The 19,905-nt window shown below is 41.2% G+C and overlaps 1 protein-coding gene across 1 annotated transcript in view; it reads right to left on the bottom strand.

Annotated features, from left to right (window-relative positions):
• Positions 1-19,905, bottom strand: part of RAB27B (RAB27B, member RAS oncogene family) — a 32,046-nt gene that overhangs the window by 8,503 nt on the left and 3,638 nt on the right. The window contains exons 2-5 of the mRNA XM_062600092.1: positions 5,788-5,959; positions 2,780-2,865; positions 1,836-1,939; positions 11-134 (exon numbers count right to left, since the gene is read on the bottom strand). Of these exons, the coding sequence (XP_062456076.1) occupies positions 11-134; positions 1,836-1,939; positions 2,780-2,865; positions 5,788-5,940 (467 nt within the window). The 5' untranslated portion in view covers positions 5,941-5,959. The remainder of the gene's footprint in view (positions 1-10; positions 135-1,835; positions 1,940-2,779; positions 2,866-5,787; positions 5,960-19,905) is intronic.

Below are 19,905 nucleotides of genomic sequence, written 5' to 3'. Positions count from 1 at the left end.
ATTTGCTTACCCATATTTGTCCGCCAGGTCTTTTGCTTGCCTTTCATTTACCTCCCTTTGGTCTGATAAATCAGCTTTATTACCAATCAGCACTATATCTGGATTCTCACAATATGCATTGGCTTGCAGCTGACCTAGAAGGAAAAAACCTGGAGTTTAGAGAAAGCTGAAAGTTTTTTAAAGCCTAAGATTGTTGACAATTAAAGATACCCGAAACAATTTTCTTTCCTCCTGTCTGCCTTGAAATACCCCAGGCTACGTAACTGTTTCACATCAAACTTATTTGTCATAGATTTACTCATTAAGGTGAATTTCAACATAGGAAGTGGGAATGGTAGTAAAAGCAATACTAGAATTTTTTTCCCCAAGTATTTATTTTACTAACACATGAAAAAGTTTAACAGCAAAGTGTAGTAAATATGGTGCTTTAACCTAAAAATGAGCATACTAATAGGCCTCCAACAAAGGAAAAAAAAAAGGAAAAAAAAAGAACTGCGCCCTCCCTCCAAATCTCCTTGAGATCTCTCTCATTCAATAAAGACATTCTGGAAGGATCTATTCAAAAAAAAAAAAAAATCCACATTTGTTGTAAACGCATTTCTTCAGAAGTGAGTGACAAAATACTCTGGTGTTTTTTTCTTTTCGGCCTACTCATTAGCTTAAAGAAGCTGAAGATTCAGGCAAAAGTACTGGCCACATCTTCACCCTTTTATTTTGTACCTTCACCCTTTTGTTTTGTACATAATTGTGCACAAAGCCATTTACTTATACTTGCCTCAATCTTGAAGTAACTGAGTTGAAAAGCTGCAGCACACAAAAAAAATAGACACTCCACTAGTTAAACAAGAGAATGTGATGACAACAATGGATTAGGGGAGGAGAGAATTGTTGAAGAAACACAGCTACTAGGTAAAATTTGATGGCGCTGTTTTCACAAAGCTGTCTGGATCTCACATTATCTCCACATGAACTGCAGCTCATTTGTTGGAAAGCTGCTAGCTGGAAATGTACTGGCCTCTGTCGTGACAGCATTCCAAATGCCCTCAATTAAAAACAAACTTTGAGAATTTAACCTTTGTTTCACTTTTAGCCCAGCCCTTGTCCCAAGAAAAACTGCCAGTGACTGCAGATACAAGCTCCCGTTCCATCACTCAATACACAGAGCTCTCTGGAAGTGGCATTGGCCTTGCCAAGGGTCACAATGTGTTTAGCTGTTCAGAATCTGAAAGCAAACTCTGTGTAGACTTCCAAACAAAAACCTCAAAGCCCAATTTTAATCAAAACTCAACTAACAGCAATAACAAGAGTATAGTTTCCAAGTTCCTGTATATTAACTACAATATGAGGTATACCCACGGAAGTGAAAAGTGCCACAAGTTTTCAAGAGGTTACAGATTTAATTGGTCGTACATAAAGCAAACAAGATTATTTTGGGCATTTATTTGGTAATCTACCATGCAAAAGAAAGGGTGTGCACCTTTCAAATTTGATGAAGCTTTTACCCGAAGTCACAGGCCTCCCCCATCCATGACAATTCAGTTTAGCCCAACGGAGTACTAAGGAGGTGCAATGCTCCGCAAGACTGTAATGCACATCCTTGCATCTATGGCAGGCTCTTTTTCAGTGGTGCATGCAATGACAGATCATCTCATGTGCATCCGTATGTTTTGCAGCATACAGGCTGCAAGTACCTCGTGTTTGGTTAGATTAGACATAATTAGTTTCTTTGAATGTTTTTCAGTTCACAGTGATGCACATAATGACACCTAGAAGCCTAAAATACACATGAAAGCTTCAAGTCAACCAGTATAGGCAAGGTCTACTGTTCTACTTACTCATCCAATTTCTGACATTTAAGAAGCTCTGTTGACTGGTAAGATCAAACATTAGCAAAAAGCCCATGGCATCTCTGAAAAATGCTGTGGTAAGACTTCGAAATCTGAAGGAAGGAAAAAGATAAGATAGCTCTATTAACACAAACTGAGCCCTACAGTTCTAGTTAAACATATTTTTGGCAAGTCTTAACCAAGTAAAGGAAAATGAGAAAGAGTGTAAACCTCCTCTGAATCATTTGTGCAAAATTTCCATTAAAATATCCTGAAATACAAAGAGTGTGTATGATTTAGTGAACATATGTTCCCATGGAAGCAAAATCCACAACCTTCATCTTTGCTGTGATGTATCACATCAGTAGATAGCTCTTAATCAGAGTGAGTTAGTAATCTACCAGAGGAAGCTTATATGTGAAAACATAAACATTGCTGGTGACTAATCTATCAGTTTGAATTCTGCTTGTCTGATTCAACTGGAAAAAAAAAAAGATAGATGTGGGGTGCAGAAAGAGCACAGAAAATAAAAAAAAGATGTAGAAGTATTTAATGCATCACGGATCATAGTGACAGAAATGGATCCAACTGCAGAGATGACATACACTTAACTGATGGATGCACATTGCCTAATAGAGCAAGTATTGAAAAAGACACCAAAGGAAGAGTAGCTGGCTACTTGCATGTTTTTGACTGTTCAGTGCGACTGTCTACTGGGAAAATAAGCTAGATAGGTAAAGTAAGCTTACTGATAGGGAAAATTCCTCACAGTCCTATTTTCTGAGCTTCTCCAACCACTGTACCAAAGCTGTGTCTGAAAAACTTTATTTCTGATATATGTTTGTTGTCCTGAAATAACATGATTTTTGATTTTTTCCCCCCTCAATGGTTTATTCAGAAAGGTTAAAAACCTTGATTTCCAATGAGCTGTACAGCATTTCTGAACTCATTACCTTTCCTGTCCAGCTGTGTCCCAAAGCTGGAGATGTACCTTAAAGGCTTTTCCTGGAGATCCATTTGGTCCTCTGCTGTTGTATACCTAAGAAGAGTCAAATCAGTACAATAGTAGTGCTGATACTGAAAGCCATCGTTTGCCTCATTTTTTTTTTTTTTTTACATTTTGTGTGGGAACTAAGCAACAAGTAAAGAGGAACAGTTCAGTCCTTAAGTTAAAGCTGACTCTTACTATTAAAAGTCACTTCAGAGGGAGGCTTCTAATAACATTTAAAAACTCAGAAGCCACATGAAACATTTATGGAAGCTGCCCTGTAAAGATAACTTGGTCATATTCAGTACTTCAAATGAGATCCAACTCTGTAAAAGTTGGTATATGAGGATGCTGAGCAAGCTTTCTGCATTCAATTTCATTGCTGTTGTTATTATAGATGGTTGATAGGATTAGCCTCTATTACAAAAATCTATTTTTTCTTCATTAATTTCTGTTCAACATTGATGACTTCCTTACTAACTGGAATTGCAAACTCACAGTGCTTAACAAACAGCACTTACTGGGGCTCAATTCATTATGAAATGAAACAGTGTGAAAAATAGCTGATATCCTGAAAGATAGGGGGCAAAAAACAGGTATGATCTGTCTTCGTTGTTTGAGTTAGTATAGTAGATTCTTAGAAATTTTTAGAAGCAGGCAAACATAGCTCTTGTGCTTAGATCAAGATACAATGTGGATTTTATGGGCATGGCTTTATCCAGAGGTGCTGCTGGACCTCCCTGGGGAAGTGAAACACTTCCTCGCCTGCCCTCCCTGGGCTGTAACATACAGTGTCTAGTTATCCTGCACAAACAAATCCACATTAATTGGGGGATGGATTACATGATCTCTGGAGGTCCTTTCCAACCTAAATTATTCTGTAATTCTAGAGATTTGTTTAAATTGTTGCAAATTCAGCATATAGCTTCTGACTGCAACACACTTTTCCTTGTCACAGGTGCCAAATCTCAAAATCAGAAGTGCATCAATGTATCAACCACTGACACCATTGTGTAAATTAAATATGTTTGCCAGGGCATCTTCCTATAATATTTAGCAAATTAAAGAAGGAATCACATAGGGTCACTTTTTAAAGTGACTTTTATACAATAAAAAAACACAAATTCAACTTTTAAAATCTCTTTCTTAGGAGACAGTTTATTCCAATAGACCTTCAAGATGTTTCAAAGCTGGTAATTTCATGTAAGAGTTTCTCCCATTCTTATAAATCATCCTACCCCCAAAATATACAGTAATGGAAAAGGTAGTGAAGAAATCTGACTGCAACCTTTAGCAGAAGAGTTTCGCCCTCCTGAATGAATCCAGCGTGCATGTTCAGAACACTTTAAAGAGCCTCTGAATAATCAGAGAAGGAGCGCTCCAGCAATTTGCATGTTCAGACATTTCTTTGCAATAAAAATAAGCATTAATATTTTACTACCTCAGTGGAATCTGACAGCGAGGAGAATGACCCAGATTCCAACTTGTGGCTGGTAAAATGTGTGCATCACATTTTACCAGCCTGAACTTACATAATGCTGTGAGCATAGAGTAATCTATGATAAAATCCAGATCCAAGGTTCTTTTATTCTGCCTAAGGCCTAATGATTAATTTTCTAGTACTGCAGCACTACAACCATTGCATTTTAATTGTCAGATTCCCCTGGGACCTACACACTCTTGAAAAGTGCCCTGAGCAGAGCATATGCAGATACGCTGACGCGGCTCAAACAGGGGACCAAGGAACACATAAATTACACCTGAACCTCCAAAGGGGTTTAATATTGCCAAGACATTTGTTTTTAGTCAACTACTACAAAACTGAGAAATGTTTTAATAATAGATATTGTGAATGATTTTTAGGTCCTACATTAACCTGATGAAAAGCTGAAAAGCACTTAGTCTTGTTCAAAGTAAAGAGCATAAACTTTTGTCAGAACTACAGTTATTCCCAGGTAAAAGGATTAACTTTTAACACGTTTCCCTTGCCAGGCTGAAAAACTCTAGATAAGCAGTGGTTCTTAGGCCAACTGAGTCATCTCTGTGTCATCAAGACCTACGAACACCTTTCATGCAAAATTCTTGAAGTATTTCATGCAAGTTAAAAAGAAGAAAATTTAAACAGCTCTCCAAACTTTGAACTGGGGAAGTATTTACAATTTTTAATCAAGGAAATGTCTAAAATCATTGTCCAGGGTCTAATCTCTCTCTCTCACTTTTTTTTTTTTTTTTTTTTTTTTTAACTATTTAAGCAAAGTACAATTGTTACTATTAGAAAGTTGAATTTAAACCCTGTATCTAGCCTGCATTTGTCAGGATCTACAGACAAATATATCAGTCACATTAAATTAAAAAAAAAAAGCATGTGTTTCCATATCCACGAGAAGAATCAGACCGACAGTACACAAGACTCATCTCCTATTTAGTATCAAGCAAGCTGGCCCCCGGTACGACGTCCGTCAGCCCTAACGGCAAGGACTGCCGGGATACACTTCTTATGCTCCATCCGCAGCCTTGCTACTGCTCCATGCGCGGAGAAGCAGTGTGGTGCCTTTGGCAGAACTATTTCTTTCACTAGCTTGCTGTGTGGTCTGGAAATAAGATGAATCCTCTGCACTTCTATCATTTTCCATCTTTTCTGTTTAATTACGAGTTTGGGGGCTACAGTTACTCCTAGTCACAAACAAACCTCACTCACTAGCATCATGTAAACTCTGCTCTTGGAAAGATCTTTTGATGACAATATGCAATAAATCAGTGCACCAAACAACAGCTAAGGATAATGACATCTTTCCCTTTTACCTCGTTCCTAATTATGACTTATTTGAACCAAAAACTAGACCAGGAAAAGCATCAACACATGTTTTACCCCTCAGTAAGGGGAGCAGTATGCAGCTACACAAAATTTACTCTCAGTAATAATGAATAAAGAAGAAAAAAAATAGCAGACATTATTCATATAAGACCACTTACCACTCGTTTTTCCCGGAAATCTATCCCTACTGTTGTGATGAATTTTGGATTAAATTTGTTATCAGTGTATCTGTACAGGAATGTTGTTTTTCCAACGCCAGAGTCTCCAAGGGCCAGGAGCTTGATCAGATAATCATAGTCTCCATCAGTCATAGTGCTAATTTTTAGGAACCTACGCAAAGAAAAGGAATAAATTGATTTGAAGAAAACAAAAAACCCCTCCTGTTTTTTTTTTTTTTTTTGCTTCATTTATATTTTTGTCCATTGAAATGCTGCTCCTTGTAATCAAGGTTGCAAGTTATGTTTGTATACTTGCTAATGAAAAGAACCAGTAAAATTCATAATTTCAGTTCATTTGACACGTGATAATACAATTTATACTTTCAATTTTTTTAGATAGGATTGGAAGCTTAGATTGACAGAGTTTGAGACAAATTTTTTATTTTTGTTTTGAATACTGCTGTAACACTTTCTTTAATGAGCACAGATATGAAACACAGGGCTAAATTGCCCTGCTCAAACTATTCTGCATTTCAAGAAAAATAGAAATGCAGAAACAGGCGTGAAAAGGGAAACCCAAACAGGGCTCATGTTCTGGCCTGCAGCCAAGAAGAGTCCCCAAAGACAGCGCAGGATATAAAAATTCTATTCTTTATCCAGATTATCTACATTTCCATCAGGGAAATTGGACATGGTTTTACACGGGGTCTCTCCTAGAAAAACACAAGCTATACGATCTTCTCTGCACTATTTAGAAAGCTTTGGTGTTCTCAACAACCACCTTACGGACACCGAGATACCGGTTTCTATTAGAGATCCGCTGTGTAATCTGGAAGCTCTGTCACATGAAGCATTCCTTTAGACTGTGGGATCATTCTCCGCAAAGGCTGTAAACTATCACTGACACTAAAAAATTAATATGTGCCACTGAAAATTGTTGGAGGACAGGACAAGAATCAGCAAGAAAAAGTCATTAATTGTGTAATGATTCGCCACCAAAGGATGGCAGTGGCCAACAGTGCATACCCCAGATCGATTCCAGAAAGTTTACTCTCCAGAAAAATTATTTTTTTATTTCAAAGGCAATATTTTTATTCCAATTTGATCACGTAATTTAACAGTCTTCCCCCACCCTCAACCTGAACAAAATTTGAGTTAGACGCCTCATTGCAAGAAGTTCACCCAATGTTCACCAATCTTCACTGTTCTGTAATTGAACGGGGGCAAAATTCACCCTGTGGTAAAGATGAACAGATCAGCTCTGAAGTTTCAAGTGGCACTAACAGGAAGCAGAGACAGAAGAAAAGAAAGAAAGAAAAAAACCCACGAGAAACACACATCTTCAAGACATTAGAAACCAGCCGGACAAACGCATGGCTGCTGTGGCTCCAGGCCCCCAGGTCCAGTACACAGGCCAATGCGGGCAGCACGATGCCCTTCTGGCCACCGACACGCACACGTGTGCCACCAGTACAAACGCGGGCAGCACGGGGGCTCCAGTCCTGCTCTTCCTCTCCAGCTGACCAGAACGAAGCAGCGATATGGACCACGGTAGCTGGCAGCAGCCGCCTGGCCTGGCCGGTAGCTCCTGGATGCCCAGTCCTCCCAAAGTCACAGGAACTCAGACCTCCCGTCTGCTCGCCAGCTGCCCCGCTTGAGGCTGGCTGATGTTCACAGGCAACAGAGAGCGCCCGCAAGACGACAGCCAGGAGGAGTCAGCGAGAACGTAACGTTGACTGTGGCGACCCAGCACAGGGCACAGCCGCAGCAGCACGCTGACCAGCCATCTCCTTACATGCCACGAGCCCTTTTTGTCACTCCCTCCCCCCACCTTTTCCCAAGTTTGGTCCTGCCCAAGCCATCCTGATCCCTCCTTTTCCCTGCTCCTGGTCCTTCCCCTGAATGTCCCATCACAGGTCTCGTACGTTTCCCAAATGCCCTTATAGCATCCTGCAATAGGTTTGGCACCATCCCCAAACGGTCTCCCCCCCCTTGCATCCCGTGACAAGTCCTCTACCCTGCAGGCAACAACGCTCTTCAGCTGGCATGGCTTTCTGGAGGCAGCGTTTCTTTGGGTGCCTCTTCTCAGCGGGTTTCACAGCAAGCACCACGGGCTAATCGCTCTCCGTCGATGGTTTTAGGAGTAGCCAGTTCAGCGTGCCCCTGTTTCACCGATCTGGTTACACATCCCCTCCTTTTTCCACTCCTCGGAGGGCCCACATTTAGGGTGATCGGGCATTAGCCACAACCTTACACAAGACTGAAAGATCAGACGGACAAGGACTGTTTGCAGAGCCCAAGTTCTAAACAGTAGTACATGAAATCATCAGGGCTATGCATTTTTATCATGAAAGAAATACATTTCTTTCCCTAAGAAAAGACTAATTAAAAAAGCGGAGTAAGCAATTATCCGAAGTTCACTGTTAATAAAAAGGAAAGCGCTCAAATACAATTTATTCTCTAGTACAACCAGTTGAATGCACATCTGCCTTGTTCTGTGAAGCACACAGCAAAAAAAACACCCCCAATCCAATGTTGCAGATACTAACTGGAGGTGAAGAAAGAAAAGCAGACGGTGAGCCCACAGCGTGGGTTCAACCCTGTGCCTCAGTTAAGTTGCTTTTTTTTACTGCAAGTCAATTTATTTTCTATAGGCCAAGAATAACTACTTAAGGGTAGTAAACATCCTCAAAAAACCTGCAAGTGCTTACATGCATTCTACAGCAATTTTAGGCTTTTTTCTATATGTAGCAGTAAACAAGATCAGCAAAGTCTACCTTATTAAGGACTTGTAAAACAGACGTGTCAGAAGTCGCAGGCTAACACAAATTCACACAAAAAGGAAAATCTTAGCCAGATTTGCCGGGACTGCTTCATGCCTTGAGCAGAAGTTCCTGGAGCCAAATATATGCAGTAGTAACAATTTCTGTAGGATTTTCACAGCCCCATACAGTGGTCGTCTAGTTTTGCTGACCTGCCGAGCCAAGTGGCACAATCTAGTTGGGACGGAAAGCACAACAGAAATGAGGGACAGTTTTCTCCATGCCTAGTCTCAGTCTATCTTAACTGGATTTAATCTATAATCCTATAATCCACTTCTACATTTGGAGAGCAAACTCATAATTATCACTAATGGGGATATAGCTCTCAATACATACAAAAATCAAAAAATAATACCTCTGAAATAAATAGCCTTGATATGCAGCACCTCTCAAGAAGAGGGAGATTTTGTTCCATCTCAACATAAGGGAAAGGCACCACCCAAGGCATCCAGCTCTAACCAGAGAAGTCCTCATGTCTCGCCTCTGACCTGCTCAGGTCCCTCTGACTTCCAGGCTGGTTGCGCTGTCTGAGACTAGGACCATAACCACCATTCCACTGGCTGCTTGGAAAGAGGGAAATTACACTTCTCTCCTTTACTAGTGTTTTCATTAGCAGTGTCTTTCCATGAGAAGTTTCAAACTTGATAGGCAAGGCGGTCTACTGCAAGAAACCCCAAGCAGCTCTTAAATGCTAGAGCTGCTCTACTATGAAAATTGTGGCAAACTATGACTGTTTCGCCCTCACGCTCTCCAGAGAGGCACTCATTATTGTTTCAAGCAAAACCAAAACTCCTTCCACTCACAACCAACTCGATATTTGAGGCCAGCACGCTGAGGCAGGCAGGAACGCTGGGCTCCAGCAGCGTTACGCTCCCCTCCTCGCAGCAGCGATGACCAGGCTCCACCAGCTACCAGCACTGGTCTCAGCTCTCTCTCGTTGCAAGAAATCTGAAGCTCCCCTGGACTGAGGGCAAAGAAAACATCCTAGTTTTAACTGCACACATGACCAGCCTTCAAGGTCAACACTGTATTACTGTAAACATAAAATTCTGATTAATTACTGTACTCAACTTTGTTAGTATTTGCTGTGAAGCTCTCTAGGGGAAGATAAAAGGTTGTATGTGAGAAACAGACCCATAAGGATATTTATGCACCCATATGAAGTGCCTCAATAACAAAAAGCTTGGAAGTACATGAAAACACAAGCTAGCTGACATTCTCTTTTATTTGGTTCTCAGTATGACTTCAGGCTTTTGCGTTTTTCCAGCATGTAAATGAATATCCATTCTATTCCAACCTTTACATGGCAACCCAGGAAACCCTGGTCAAATTCCTTGATGAAAACTCCTACGTGTGTATATACAAGTCCTTAATTTCCATCAGAACAAAATTTATCTTTTCTGGTATTTAAATTAGGAAGTATTGAGCTGCTCTGACTAAAATGGAGAACAAAGCCCATTTTGACCATCCTATATTTCAACAGCTTTCAGGATACAAAAGCTGGCTAAGCGCTGAGCAGTTTCACTGCACAACATTCATATTTTTGACAGATATAGTCACCCAGAGAGGCTGGACAAGCTTTTGAGAAATTTATCTTTTGATGGTAAAGGAGTAAAGAATTCAGAGAAAAAATCCTGTCTCCTGCCAGCTTTGCCCCAGCTGCCTTGCACTGTGCTCTGCAGCGGAGGCCGGGGCACGACACAGAAATTAATTCACTGCTTTTAACACTTTCCAGGATAGCTCAAGCTCACAACAGGACTCCACGCAGGCAAAAAGGGTATTTTACGCCCCTTGATGTAGCTCATCAGAAGTATGAGGATTATTAAAATTTTTCTGGTCAACATAATCACTGAAGCATCCGAACGGCATCCGAAGCCACCAAATAAATTCATCCCTGCCAAGGTGAAAGAGCCAGTGTGGTTAGCTATTTGACGGAGATGGGAAAAGCACGCTTCAGAAAAAGCCGAACATGCGAGGGTTTCACAGACCAGACTGATCCACTTCCATGGCATTTTCCTAAGCATCTTAACACTCGCAAAGTGCTTGTGGTTGGGCAAATTAAGTTCTTGCTCCACAGAAAATTTTGCCATTAAGATTTTAATTTTATTTAGAATGCAGGAGTTAAAATAGTTACTTATTACTAATAATTACTTTTAGATAAACATCTAAACTTGCTTTTAAATGTGTCTGTAACTAACTGAATTTGACGACTCTGAATACTTTCATTTGCTTTATGACAGATGTTAACTTAAATAATATGTACAATGAAAAGCATATCCCATAATGTTTGAAACAAGCTTAGGGTTCTTAAATGAAGTAAGTTTGGAGCTTTTCCTTAAAGAAAAAATTATTTCAAGACAGTTTCTTTTACTGAAAAAAATCTACAAAACACTTCAATATTTTATATTAAGAAGTTATTAACAAGGTATTTTAAGTTAAGAACAATATACTTTCTTTTATTCAACTTTAATTTTAAATGTCTCATTAGATCAAGCTGCTGAAGAGAAATACCCCTGGGCTACAATGTCAAAGTCTTATATTGTTCAGACAAAGCACCTCAACTCACGATTTGCCATGATGCTACTACTGGGGTAAAAAAAAAACCAAAAAAAAACAACAACAACAAAAAAAAAAACAAACTATGTCTGACTTCTTCACTTTCCAGTCCCCACCATCATGACAGCCTTTATGGGTTTGAAGTTTTAATACATCCTAATTAATTTTGCCATAAACTTGTCACTGCTGCAGACCACCTACAGTGAGGACACCGAGTGCATGTCCACGTCTTCTCCTGCTTTCCATCTGGCAGGATGGAGTTGACCTGGAAGCACACCAGGGGTGGTGGATCTCTTTTTCCAAGCTGCCAAACAATATTTTCTTCCACTTTTAGCCTGGCAGCCATGGAGACCACATGCTCCTCTGCATGCCTCAGGGAGGTTTTTCCTGACAAAAATAACAGTATCAGACACGTGGGTGACCAGAGCAGGGAGGATAGCTTGTATTCTAAAGGGGGAGATTGTCACCTACCATGTTATCTAGAAGCAAGGATGGTCTTCTCCAGTGAAGGCACCAGCACCTTGCTTGAACCATCCTCCCTGAGAAACATGGAGTAAAGCCAGCAGGACACTTTTTTGCTGTCTTGGCAGGTAACATTACCATCTAGACCAGAAGCAGCTTCTTGCTTCATGACTTATTTTGTTCCATCTCAATGTAATGCTCTCTAACTACAGCATAACAGGTTATTTAAAACGTGGCACTTGTCAAAGATCCTCCAGAGAGCATTTTCTCGATACAGCTGCAAATAAATCAATCTAACCTTAGGACATTTGGCGATAACCTATAGGGAGAGGAAAATCTATTACCTCAACACTACACTTTTATTCTGCAACTTTTTACCAAACACCAAATCTGAAGACAACATACTTTGGTGCACACATTTCACTGCATGCAGCTTTCCACCATTCAAGAGACCAGTATCTCAAACACACCAGCACAAACTTGAGGCTGATGCGGCACTTAACAGGACGCGAGGAAAAGGAATTCAAAACCCGGATTTCAGCGCCTGCACTGTTCAGTTTGACAAAGCCAAAGAGTTTATGCAGTTTTGCTCTCCGACAGCCTCACCTCTTCTGCTGCAAATTTGCCCAACATCCTTTTTGAACTGTCCCAAAACCTCACAAGCAGCATTGCCTCTGCCCACCCCACTGCTTGCACAGTACGTCTTGTGCCAGCGCTCTGGGGCCCTGTCCCGCACGGCGCCAGGCAGGGAGCCCCGGCGCTGCTGCAGCCTGCCCTTCGGCTGATGCTTCAGGAGGTCTTGGGGCAAAACAGCTCCATGCGCAGCGGTACCCAACAGCACAAACACGGTCACCTGCAGCGGCGCTTACAGATTTTGCTGAGGGTTCTAATCCAGTTTCTATTAACGACCATTTGCCTTTGGCACACCATAAATTAAAGAGAAAGCTACTCTTTCTCCCCCGAAAGGAAATCCACTCACACTTCAATATATTCTCTGGCAGATCAATAAGCAGATTCACCATACGTGTGTTCTGGAAGACACCTCAGAGCATGGAAAGGGATGAAGAGGAGAAAAGCTGCAAAGCTGATTTTCTTCTTCTATTTGGAGTCTGTTCCTTAAAAATTGGGAAAATGGTAACTGAAATCTAAATTGCCTTTGGAAAAAGAGTATTTTTGGCTGGGAACAAATTGAAGCCTGTGGGAAAATGGTTTCAATCCAGAAATTCCTTTTCATTTCAAGATGTTTTGATGTATATTAAGACCAAAAACTAAGCAAGCTAAAATTGAGGCAAGCCTAATTTAAAAACATGGCTGGCTATACATACTCTTATCCTGTCAGAGTTTGGAAAAGAATGTTTAAAGAAAAATGTTCAAACTTCTAAATGTCAAACTTTACAGATCTTTAATCTTTAAAACAAGAATCTCCTAATCAAATACACTACCTACTAGATGTTCTGATGATGCATTTTCTCATTAATGGAGAGAGTCATTGAAAGGAGGACATCTTTACATTTATATAAATTGCTAATGGGAATATCATCAAGGAAAAACTATGCTCCAGAGAGAAAAGTCAGTTCCAAAAATATGACTTTATTTCCCTTGACACACTATTAGTTAAAAGCCCAACAAACAAAAGTGTTGTATAAATAGCATTAGCTCTGGGAAGTGCAGGATATAAAGCACAGTGCACATATTGCACCAGCAGCTTGTCAGCAAGAGATTCATCTCTGCAGCAAAACAAATCACCATCATTACTATTCATTTAAGCTTAAAAATTTTAAATGAAATTAATTAAATAAATAATAATAATAAAACAGTGATGGCCTTGAGAGCCAGCTCATGGATGACTACATCAGAGGTACACCAGGCACATAGAGCAACCGTTACTTACTCAGACTGGCAAACCCTGAGCCTATCTGATCTCATATGTGAGCTCTACGCTCTCCACCGCAGCAAGTGTCGGGGTATTTTGGCTTCCTTCCGATCCTGCTGCTTGAGTCAGGCTCCTCCAGTACAACTCAACCCTCACTGCCTCCCTTTTTTTCGGACAGCCTCTAATGTCTAGAAACTTCAACATCTCATACAAATGTGATACTTAAATAAAACACAATGCGGCTCCAAAAGCCTAGCTGTAGCTTAAAATACCCAAAAGCATAAAAAGAATCACGAACCAGCCCCATTCAACTTTCCCTTGAAAAGGGCCTGTGAGACAGCAGGGCATTAAGCATGTTTCACATGCCATCACCAAGAAAACCCTCTTTTTCATTCCCAGACACTCCACAGACATTAACTTTCTGATAAATAAAGAAGTAAATAAATAATTGCAGGGAGAGCTCCAGTGGAGAAAGTCTGGAGAGCCAGGCACGGCTGCTCTGTGGGAGGACAGGCTGCCTACCAGGTTTCCTGCCAGAGCTGCTTCGAAGAGATGAAAAAATCCTCACTGCAGTAGATTCCTGTGGGAAATCAGAGCCAGGATGTAAAGACTGTTTCGGAAATGCATTATTTCTAGCTCCATCTATCCTCCCAGAGAAATCACAAAGGCTGTAACAGAAAGATTTCCTAATATAAACCTGAAAGAAGTTGGTCTTTGCAATTTTTTCATTATATTCTTTAAATAGAAATGTGAAGTTCTGTAACACTAACAGAAAGCCTCCTCTAGCTTTTTTAATACCATAAAAACTTCCTCTTCCCAGATTCTCTTCTTTTCTCAAGCTCCTGACTGATATCTTGAGCCATGGATACTCAATCAGAAGTATCTTGACCCCACACTACAAAACACTAAACCCCCTGCATATATACATGGAATAAGTAAATCTGTCCTAACTTCCCCAAAGCACAGAGAATGCATGAAATCCCTGCCAAATGCTGCACTTCCCATAACCAGGACAACAAGACCTTCCAGGTGCCAGACTGGTTTTACCCTGCTTGGAGCAATTTTAACCATACTTCCGAGACAGACTCTTCCCCTGGTGTTCTTGTCCCTTTTGTCTGTTTTAAATCACAGAGGCCTCTGCACGCTTTAGTGAGAACTAAACTCTAGTTGTCCCCCGCACCTCCGCTCCCTAAAAAACCCCAAATAACCTATTATTGTTTTGCTGGGGGGCAATGTTTATCACCTAAGGAGATTCCAGGACAGAGCTCTGCACAGATCAGCTTATTAACACCAACCTCAAAGTAGTCATATCAGTCATCTCTTTCCTTACAAAAAGGACATACAGGAAAGCGTGGAATGCAGACAGGATTCAGTTTACGAGTGCATTACCAGAAAGCAGCCTCACAAATACTTCGCAAGCAACAGAAACAGGCAGGATGTAGGAATGACAAGAATAAAAAATAATAATAAAGAAAACATCCAGTAACACCAGCATCATGCTATATTTTGTCTGCAATCATCTGCCCAAAAAGCAGAGCCTCGCGGGTGCCAAATAAATGGCTCACATTGAGGAAAAAAAAAAAAAGTGTTTGGCTCAAAAGCAAACATTTTGCTGAGTTATACAAGGATGAAACTGGAGCTGGTTTTTCTATCCAAAATCAGGCCCACGTAATAATTTTCATATAGGTGAAGTGAGCATGCAATACATAACAGATAAAACATTAACCTGAAAGAAGGGATCTTTCATCACTCTCCTCCTCAGAGAAAGCCTGCAGAAGCAGCCAGACGCTCCTGGTGCTGGTGCCTCGCAGTGCTTGAGTGCGGACAGGTTCAGCCTTCAGCACGAAAAACCCGTGGCAAGTCACAGCCACGTACTACTCACTTCTAGCGAGCCAGGACATCCTTTTTCAGAGAGAAAGGAATATATACAGAGCATGCTGCATTTCAAAAGTGTTTCCTCAAATAAACGCACTTCCAACTTTCAGACATCCAAACCTATTGGTGATATAAAGGCCCATTCCAAAGTATGCTTCCACCAATTTCTTTCACCTCCATAGTTAAGATGGTCAATTTACTAACAAACTACTCTCTGTTGACACGTGGCCCTGCAAAGATGCCGTCAGCACTTCATCTTTCAAACTCGTTTTGGTTCACAAGGAGCCCACAACAAGCATTCACACAAGCAGAACTGGCAAAACTCATCCCTGGATGCAAAAATTACTCAGCTATCACTTTTTAAACACATGGGTAAGCATCAGACATTTCCCAAGTGTTATAAATCCTTCACTCCATCTCACACCCCATAAGGTTTATTCAGAATGAAGTAGAAAGCATGCTCTAAGCTCCCCATATCCGTAGGGTTTTTCCTAATCACATACCCTCAGCTTTGGGGGTCCTTTTTTTCCCCAACAGCCTCCTCCGCAAGCACAGGTCCAGTTCCTGAGGGGAAGATGAGCACTGAAACCCTTCCCTTCCAGCCTACATGTTAGCTCCACCTAAAGACTCCACTTAAACTCTCATCACACAGAAAGGTCACAATCATATTTGGGAGGGCAAGCGGGAGTGACGAATTCAGTCATTTTGCAGTACTAATCAATATGAAAAACAAATACATTACAAAAAAGGGGGGGGGAGAGGTAAAGAAGGGAAAAGACCTCACCCAATTGCTTCCAAAAGCTATTATCAAAAAATTACCCCAGTGCTTTTCTCCACAAGGTTGCCAAACAGATGGTAAGAGGTTAATTATAACACAAGAAATCATGTAAACTTCCCTCTATTTTACCTTTTCAAAAACCTGCTTGGTAAGTGTAAGAATTGTTTCTGGGTTGATTGTGCTATGGTAGGCCTGTATTTAATGTGTAAACCCGTCCATCACACTTGAATGACCATACAAATGTAACTGTGCTGCTGGCTACAAAATAATGGTAACTTAGAAAACACCTGCAAAGCATACAAACCAGAAATGGATTTTGCAAAAATCAGCAGGACCTTGCTACTGTAAAATAATCCAAATGATAAATCATTTTTGCTCATATTTCAGAAAGGAAGAGAAAATAAGTGTAGGCATTAACAGGATTTATAGGAATATTTTAAGAAGGAAGAAAGCCTGGCTTACTGAACAAGATCTCATATAACATATAGGGTCACATAGTCACCTATGAAGGAATCCAGAAGTTCTGCAAGGTCTAACTGCACCCAATGAACCATCTCCCCGCAAAGTGTAAGGTAGTGGGGTAACAGGACCCCTGTTAAAACAGCAGTGTTGCTTCACACCCTACCAATGTGCTGCAACTTGCCATAAATTCAGAGAGAGACTTTGAACAGCTCTTTGCTGACTTGCTGTGCAGACCCTCCAAGTCTCTCACGCTCATTTGAAGCAAGTGAAACCTACCATTCATTATGCTACTTATCTGCCTCTGAGTCAGAAGGAAAAAAAAATGCTATGAAAATTTATGAGCTAATATAGTTATCTGAAAGACATGAACTGGGTTAGACTTCCCTTTTAACTGCAGCAACAAGATATCATTATCCATACTTCATCTCTTCCTGACCTTATCAAATTCATGTTTAGAATTCAAAACTCATCATAAATCTTCTGTAAAACTCCTTTGACAAAACCCAGCCTTTGCAACAGAGCACATGACTGTTACACCACTTTTCATTACCATATTTCTCCAGATCTCTATTTAAATTTAGGAACCCTGATATGCTGAAGACGACTCCAAACTGGATGATTATATCTAAAAGACCTGAACGTTTGCCAACTACTCATTTTTTTAATAACACTATGCTTCTTCCTGCATACATGAATCAATATGTGCAACGAACACTTACCAACCGAATAAAGAGCAAGGAGGTGGGGGAGGAAAGTCAAATCCACATCTAAGAAAGTCTGTCTGGATAGTTGGGTCCCGGTTCTTAGATGGTGTGAAATAGCATTGCTCCCCTGACAGAAAGGGAGTTACGCTGTTTTATAATTAGTCAGTGCAAAGTTGGCCAATAAAATTCAATTTTGTTATGGATCCTTTTTAATGTCCTTTCTAAAATAATTTTGGAAGCAGCAGAGGAATACGGGGCTGAACAACACCAACCAGGGGGCATTCTTATCCCTCTAATTAATCCCCAAATCAAAAGCAAACCTTTAGGAGGAATTCTTCACTGTGAGAGTGATGGAGCACTGGAACAGGTTGCCCAGAGAGGTTGTAGAGTCTCCTTCTCTGGAGATCTTCAAGGTCCGCCTGGATGCAACCCTGTCTAACATGCTCCAGGTGACCCTGCTTGAACAGGGGGATCGGACTAGATGATCTCCAGAGGTTCCTGCCAACCTTACCGATTCTATGATTCTGTCTTTGGGTGCACCTTCACAAAGTATGCACTGTGAAGTCTGAACCAGCATTAAGACTTGGAGGGTTTGTTTTGTACTGCCTACAGGTTAAGGGCTATCTACAGTAGAGGGAAAAACTGATGAAAAAACACGCATATCAGTGGGTCAGAAACTGTCAGATCTTCCTTTTTAAAGCTACTCCTGAAAAGTAAGAGGATGAAAACGGTTCCACTTCGGAACTAAATTTGGAGGGGGGGAGGTTTGAAGACTGCTAAAACCTATCACACAGAAAACGTCTACCTGAAATATATGGTAGCAGACAATACTATTTTTGTGCTCTTGCCTGAGGAGGAACTGGATGCTAGAAGCTCTGGAAGTTACAGCCAAACTGGAGCACCAGAGTCTGAGACCTTGATCTCCTGCTCCGTGGCCAGGAGACAGCACTCTCTGCGATACTGAAGAGACAATGGATGCTGTAAGTCTGACCCCAGGCAGTTCCTCGTCTGTGGGGGAAATGTGGAGACTACCAGAGAACGTGTGTGCTGCAAAGCAAAGAGCAGGTTTAGTCATCAGCTTCATCTCGAGCCTGTTTTCCATGGATACTGCTGGTTACTACATCTGCTATAGTCACAGTTTGGCCATTCTGTTTCTGAATTAAGAGGAGGAGGATTTGTACAACATGCTGATAGCCTGGATGGTGTACTCATCTCTATCCTGTCAGCCCTGTCCTGTAACCTCACGCCTGAGCGAGCCATGCTTGGGCCCACAATAAGGTGCAAAGCACTTTCAGCCTGTCCCTCACCAGTAAGCTCCAGCACGAAACCAAAGTCTGTGCATCCTGCTGCAGAACCTTACTGATTCTAGGAAGCCTTGCTGTGCATCTGCCAACTCATTCAGCTCTTCTCAAACCTTTCTCTGATGCCTTCAGACCGTCACAGCCACTGCTGTATTTGGCAGACACTTCAGCAAGTTACTACATCCCTGTGTTAGGCAATCTCAAATGCCACCAGTTAACACGCTGCAATGTTACGTGAAGACAGCACATCTATTCAGACGAAAGCAGCTACTGCAGACCTATGTCCTCTCCAGCTCAGAGATCTGAGGCCCTGGATCAAAAGGACACGAACGAAGAGTCTGTAACTCTGCCCTTCAGAGAACTTTGCAGCACAGAAAAGGGACAAAGCAGAGAGCACACTGCCACTGTGAGCACAGGGTTAACTGAACTATTTCTAGGCTGCACTAGGCAATTTCTCCTTTTCTTTAGGACAGAGAAGTAGCTCCACCAGCCATTGAAGCTAGCTGTCATTCACAGAGCTGAAACCACATTACTCTCATTTGGACAAAGAGGTCTCCCAATGCTTGCACAGCAATCAACATTCAAGCCACAGAACAACCATTCCTACGTACAATTCTTACCACTCAAGGACGAAAATCATTCCTCTAAAGCAGAGAGTCCTTCTAAGAGATATGCCTTTCCTAAAAAAGGGACCTAATTTGAGTTATCATTTGTGCAACGGAAATTCTTTCCCTGTCTGACTGTGAATAATGAGAGCCAAACTCAGCGTACAATGTTTTTGAAAAGCAACTGCCTGCTTGAGGCCGTCCTGTAGAGATATCCCATCATAATCACTTCCAACCTGATTTAGAAAGAAAAGTAATGCTCCTAGCTCCTACCAGCTTCTTTCAGGGTGGCAGACCCTCAACACTCCAAAGCTGAAAGACACCTACCAGGAGGATGGTGATCAACTGTTTCCTACTTCTACTGTGCTCAAGTTACAACAAGGAGATTTCAGTTGCACTTAAAGAACAAGCTACTTAGCAAACCATTAGGGACTCTGGCAAACTCATCACTGAAGGTCTTCAAAAGGTTAGAAAAATAGTGTTTAGACTTAGCTGATCCTGCCTGGGACAGAAACAGGGTCTCCCGAAGTCCTGAATCTATCTTGCTATCTTATTCAGGCCTCTTGTAAAACAAAGCCAGTTAGAAGCAACTTCTGCAATCTTGGCTGTGGTCTTACTGGGGAATACATCTTTTTAAAGAGAATAAGAAGTGAAGCTGGTGTTACCATAGCTTAAGCTAT

Source organism: Rhea pennata, chromosome Z (assembly GCF_028389875.1).
Source record: "Rhea pennata isolate bPtePen1 chromosome Z, bPtePen1.pri, whole genome shotgun sequence".
NCBI lineage: Eukaryota > Metazoa > Chordata > Aves > Rheiformes > Rheidae > Rhea > Rhea pennata.
This window is presented reverse-complemented; position numbering and strand designations above follow the sequence as displayed.